Raw genomic sequence first — 5,586 nt, forward strand, 5'->3', positions numbered from 1 at the left:
AAAATGAAGTTTTTGCCGAAAAACGTTTTTTAACTTAAAAGTTCTGTTTTTCAAACGCAATTCTAAATATGTTCTTAAAAAGATTTTGACATACCGTTTAATCTATAAATTTATTCTGTAAGATTATAATAATAATTATTTAATTCTTACAACATGATGAATATGTTTCTACTTCAATATAAATTTATTAATCTTATAAATGTCCATAAATAATATCCATTTGTACGTTAAGGATTCTGCCTAGATGATCATGCACGCGCTCTCTCAGGGGAGTGGTATAAAACTCCGACCACGAAAAAACCGCGATATGTTGGAATCTGTGTACAGTGTACTAAATACTTCAACTTAACTCTTGTGGCCACATGAAAGCACAAATTCAAATGCCTGTCACATAGTCTGTACGATAGACACGTGTCAACATTGAGGGTAGAACTGTCATTAGGAAAGTTAGGTGCCAGCCAAAGTCATTATCATATAGATCCAATTTACAATAGGGGCCCTGGTATGCACAGTAGGCGATTTCTATATGCCTAAAGTCTTAAAAAAGACCCATTGCTAGCAGCTTGGTTGGTTTCTCTGACAATATCTGAGCTGTAAATCTCAGACCTGGAATTTGAAAGAGACACAGATAAAGTTTGAAGGAGGAGGAAAAGTCTTCAAACTAGGAAAAGTGTCTTGAATTGTTGATTTTGTTGCTGTGGGATTTTAGAGATTTTTCTGGGTGTGGGAGATTTGTTGGGATGGCAACATTTGCAGGGACTACCCAGAAGTGCAAGGCATGTGAGAAGACGGTGTACTTGGTTGAACAGCTCACTGCTGACAACAAGGTCTTCCACAAGGCCTGCTTCAGATGCCACCACTGCAGGCAAATTCAGGTACCACAACACCCTCCCCAAAAAAAAAAAAAAAAAAATGACTTTTTTAATGGAGGGACACATGGGCACACTTCTTTGACATTGAGGTTGATGTTTTGTGGTGTTCTTTGGCTTCTTTTTTATGATCATATATGTACCCACTTCTTTGTTTTGTCATTTTTGTACTTTATTATGGATCCTTTTATCTGGGTTTTGTTTAAAGATTATGGTCATGAGCTTATATGGATTACTTGGAAATAAAGATTGTGTTGATGGATTGTGATACTGTGTTTGGTTCATGCTTCATGACGATCATTGTGCTGATTATGAATGTTGATGATGATCCCTTTAACAAAATTGACTTTCGTTTAAGTTCATTTTTACCTTATTCATGATTTTGCTTGTTAAGAAGCTGACTAGGTCTACTTATCAAAAGAAGCTGACTAGGTCTGTGTTGCATGAATGAGTTTAATTGGGCTATATTTTGATGTAGAAGGTGGGATCAAATTGGATTTATGAAATCAGGGAAATGTAAGAATAATCCTTAGAATTATAAGCGGTAATATATATTTGAATTTACTTCTTCGAAAATTGGAATGTAATTTCAGAATTATGTCAAAATCTAGAGAACTTAGTCAGAATATTAAGCAGAAAGGCCCCAGGAAATCATGCTTCAATATTTGGAATAGCATTGTCGATTTGAATAATATGTGTTGTTTTCATGTAGAGAGAAGCAGACATGAATGGGTATAAATAATCTGTGATTTAACCAAATTAATCTGCACTTCCACAGTAACTGAAATTGCAGACAAAACAATTGAAATAGAGAGTAAACTCACTGTCAAACTGTTGCTGGATTTATCTGTTGTATCAACGCAGTTTAGATGTGAAGTCAAACCCTAATGGGGGTATATAAAGTTGTTCAAGCATTAATTTGATTTTGAGACTTAAGTTCTACATCTTGAAGTGCTTGAATCTTGGGGCCAATTATTGGCTTGTTACAGCAAATTAATTGAAATTCAAATTAGGGATTTCCTCCTCAATTGAGATAAGTGTGAGATCTCTTCTAACTAGTCACCGGATAATTCATTAGGCCATGCAATAACTTTATCCTTTCCATCTTTTTGCGCTTTCTAACTTCTAGAATTATACAATCATTACATGAGTCCCACCTCTGTCTTCTCCGGGCTCTTTTTCTTTTTCATCCAGCCAAGGTAAATTGTTTTTGTTTCACATTTTTCTACAATGGGACGACTAGTAGGGGATTTTATATCTAATCTTAGATTTAGTTTTCTATTAACCTGTTCACCTCATCATGTTGGCCATCACATGATATGTGTTTCACTGACTGGTTGCAACACACGCTTATTTACTTCTTTTTTTTTTTCTGTTTATATTCGTTGTTTATTGTTAATTATGTAGTATTCTTAGCAAAATTCTGGTCCATACTGTTTCTTAAAAGGTCTTAAAGTACTTAGAAAACATGTTTTTTCCGCTTCTACTTTATCCTCACATCTCATTTTCTTCAATATTGTTGCAGCTGAGTAATTATTCCTCCTTTGAGGGTGTTTTATATTGCAAGCCTCACTTTGATCAACTGTTTAAGATGACTGGCAGCTTGGATAAAAGTTTTGAAGGTGATTGGCTGCTATTGAGTTGTTTTCAGGCATATTCACCTCTGCTTGTATCAGCTTAACAAGCTTGTTCATTTTTTCTTTTTCTTTTTCTCTTCTTTAGGTACTCCAAAAACTGTTAGAGCTGACAGATCTGCCAATCAGGTACCTAAAGCCACAATGTCAGATCTGACAGATTTGCTAGTTTTTCTTTTGTAGTGATAGAAATTCCAGCTATGACTTAAACGAAATGTTCCATATAAACGATATTGAAGACCTTAATAGTTACTTAAGTTGTCTTATATTGGGAGTGGAATTGTGCAGGTCCAGACCAACAGCAAAGTTTCAAGTTTGTTTGGTGGAACTAAAGAAAAGTGTGTTGCTTGTAATAAAACTGTTTACCCAATTGAAAAGGTAAATCTTAGCAATTCAACATCCAATTATGAGCTCTGCATAAGGTGAATTTTTTTTAATGTCATTATTGGTGTCTACTCGAGCACTAAAGTTTATTCTCCTCAATTCAAATTCCTTGCATGCTCTCATTTGACTATTACATTATGGCCTTCAAATATGTACAGAGATCCATTATCACTCACTTTTTAAGTAGTCCAATGAATTTTTTTTTTAAGTTTTTGCTCAAGAGTTACTTTAAGAAGTATCACATTTGGGCATCTGCTGCTCTCTAACTAGAGCCCCAGAAACTGTTAGGCCATGGTCAACCACCAAGTCAGCTCAAACAAAAACCAAATATAAATAAAATCTGTTGACACCAGCTACAGAAAGGTCCAAGGGAGTAAACTCGACACTTTTGCAGGTCTTGTAAGGTCATATTTGTATAGTGTGAGCGGAAAGAAGATTATAGTGAAGAAAAGAAGACCATAAAAAAGCCTGTTTAGAAAATTAGAACTTGAACAAAGTGTGAAATGCCTATGTATAAGCAGCTTATTTGGTGTTTGCTACGCAATATTTTCACAAACTGACATCTATGCATCACTATGCTTCATTGAAGTTAATGGGAACTTGATTTCAAAGCAATACCTTATTGCAATTAAGTCTCGATAATTTACCCTTCATTTTGCAAAGTCTTGTCATTCACTTATGGTTGTCATTATATTAAAATAAAAAAAGAATTAAAGAAGAAAAGAGAGGAGGTAATTTGTTGTAGTCATTATCTCAATGCATTTTTCTAGTCTGGAAACAAGCTTATGACTACATGCCACTTCCCTGGATCAGCTAGCAGTTATTACAATGTCAGATCAATGGCATTGGCATTAGATAGATGGAGGTTTCGAGAAAATTGTGAAATGTGAGAATCCATAATAGTTACATTTACATGTGGAGAACCTGTACGAATTGTACATCAATCACAACCCCTGATTGCTGGAGATAAAATATTACAACAATCTGGGAAAATCACAGCTCAAAACAAATTGCACAGATTTGCTGTATGATGAATAAAAATTCAAGCACATTCAAAGTTTTAAGTTGGTACGTCTCTTTTAAATTTCTCCCTCTATTGATCAATAAGCGAAATCCATTAGTGAATCACTGCCCAAAACCATTAATACATAATTTCCAACATGAAAAGATAAAACTGATGGAAAACAAATCCACCTCACATAAGTGTGTGCATGTTGTATTGTGTTTTGTGTGTGTATCTGTGAGAGTGAGAGAGAGAGAGAGAGAGAGAGAGATGGTGTAATACCTTGACTGCTGGTTTTTTCAGGTCACAGTTGATGGCGCATCATACCATAAGGCTTGTTTCAGGTGCACTCATGGAGGCTGCGTGATCAGCCCATCAAACTATGTAGCCCATGAGCAACGTCTTTATTGTAAGCACCACCACACCCAACTATTCAAGGCGAAGGGTAACTTCAGCCAACTTGACAGGCATGAAGAAGTTAAGGTGGCAGAAGAAGTTAAGGTGGTAGAAGAAGTTAAGGTGGTAGCTGAGGAAGCAGCAGCGGAATAATGGTATGAAAATTTCATAGTATTACATGATATTGCTCAGATGGTAGGTTTCTAAACAAGACTTGGGATGCAACTGTCATAGTATACACCAAGAGTTTTTGGAATTCCGTTTCTTTGATATATATATATATATATATATGTGTATTTAATACGCGAATCCGGTATAATCATTGGTAGACGAGTCAGTATGTTGCTGATATTTTTGAGTGTGAGCTTTGAATGGACAATGTGTAGAGAGTTGGTGTTTAATTCCTTTAATAAACTATGTGGCGAGCCCCAGTTTTCAACTTTGTCATCTTTGATCTGAAGCTTGATGTGGTTTCATATTCTATGGCTATTGGCTAGAGTGTCTCTGCTCATTAATATCAAGTACATTTTTGTGTGTCATCTTTGGCACTGCTCTTCAAAGGCCCTTTAGATTTCTCAGTTACTCTATTATGGCCTTTTATTATAGATAAATACTACACACACTCTCGCTCCCACACTCTAAGTGCATACTCTATGACGTGGCACTAAAAATCACCATTAAATTTTGAACTAATCATTATATTCAATAATAATCAATCCAAATTCTAATAGTAATTTTTAGTGCTACATTAGAGAATATGGGAGTGGAAATGTGTGTATCGTTTCTCTTTATTTTATGTTCTGCTCAAGTGATTTTGTTGAATTCCAAAATTCTGATGCTTGGACAAAGTCGATGTTTGGCAGGTTGATATATTTATATGTATAGATTGTGTTAAATGGGTTTTTGGTGGAATTTTACAGATAGATCTCCTCACATGGGAGGGGATGATAATCCTGTTGGGCCTATGAGATTTTTCAGGTGTTTGTCGACTGAGTGTATGCTAAATGTTATGATCATCTGACGGGCATGCTGGATGAACCCAATTCGTCTGCCACGATTCATGAAACCAGAACATGTCATCAAGTAATCTTCTTATGTTGCAATCGAAGGGACCCGTGACAAAGTTGAAAGCCAGTCACTAGAGACTCGAATTTTGAAGATTAATTTAGGAAAGATAAATGTTTTTTTGCATTCTGGCATTCACCTCGCGTACTCCATCCATCCTTAACTTGGTGGATATATACGCTAGATAAACATCAAAACGCAAAGAATCATCTCTTGGAAAGCTCCAAAAGCAAAG

General features: G+C 35.6%; 1 protein-coding gene across 1 annotated transcript; it reads left to right on the plus strand.

The window, feature by feature from the left end:
• The first annotated feature begins 508 nt into the window (after nucleotides 1-508).
• Nucleotides 509-4,725, plus strand: LOC132175923 (LIM domain-containing protein WLIM1-like). Its single transcript, XM_059588019.1, has 5 exons — nucleotides 509-875; nucleotides 2,395-2,491; nucleotides 2,592-2,632; nucleotides 2,792-2,881; nucleotides 4,194-4,725. The coding sequence occupies exons 1-5, from the start codon at nucleotides 741-743 to the stop codon at nucleotides 4,437-4,439; spliced, it is 609 nt and encodes a 202-aa protein (XP_059444002.1). The 5' UTR covers nucleotides 509-740; the 3' UTR covers nucleotides 4,440-4,725.
• Nucleotides 4,726-5,586: the final 861 nt, after the last annotated feature.

Source organism: Corylus avellana, chromosome ca3 (assembly GCF_901000735.1).
Source record: "Corylus avellana chromosome ca3, CavTom2PMs-1.0".
Lineage (NCBI taxonomy): Eukaryota > Viridiplantae > Streptophyta > Magnoliopsida > Fagales > Betulaceae > Corylus > Corylus avellana.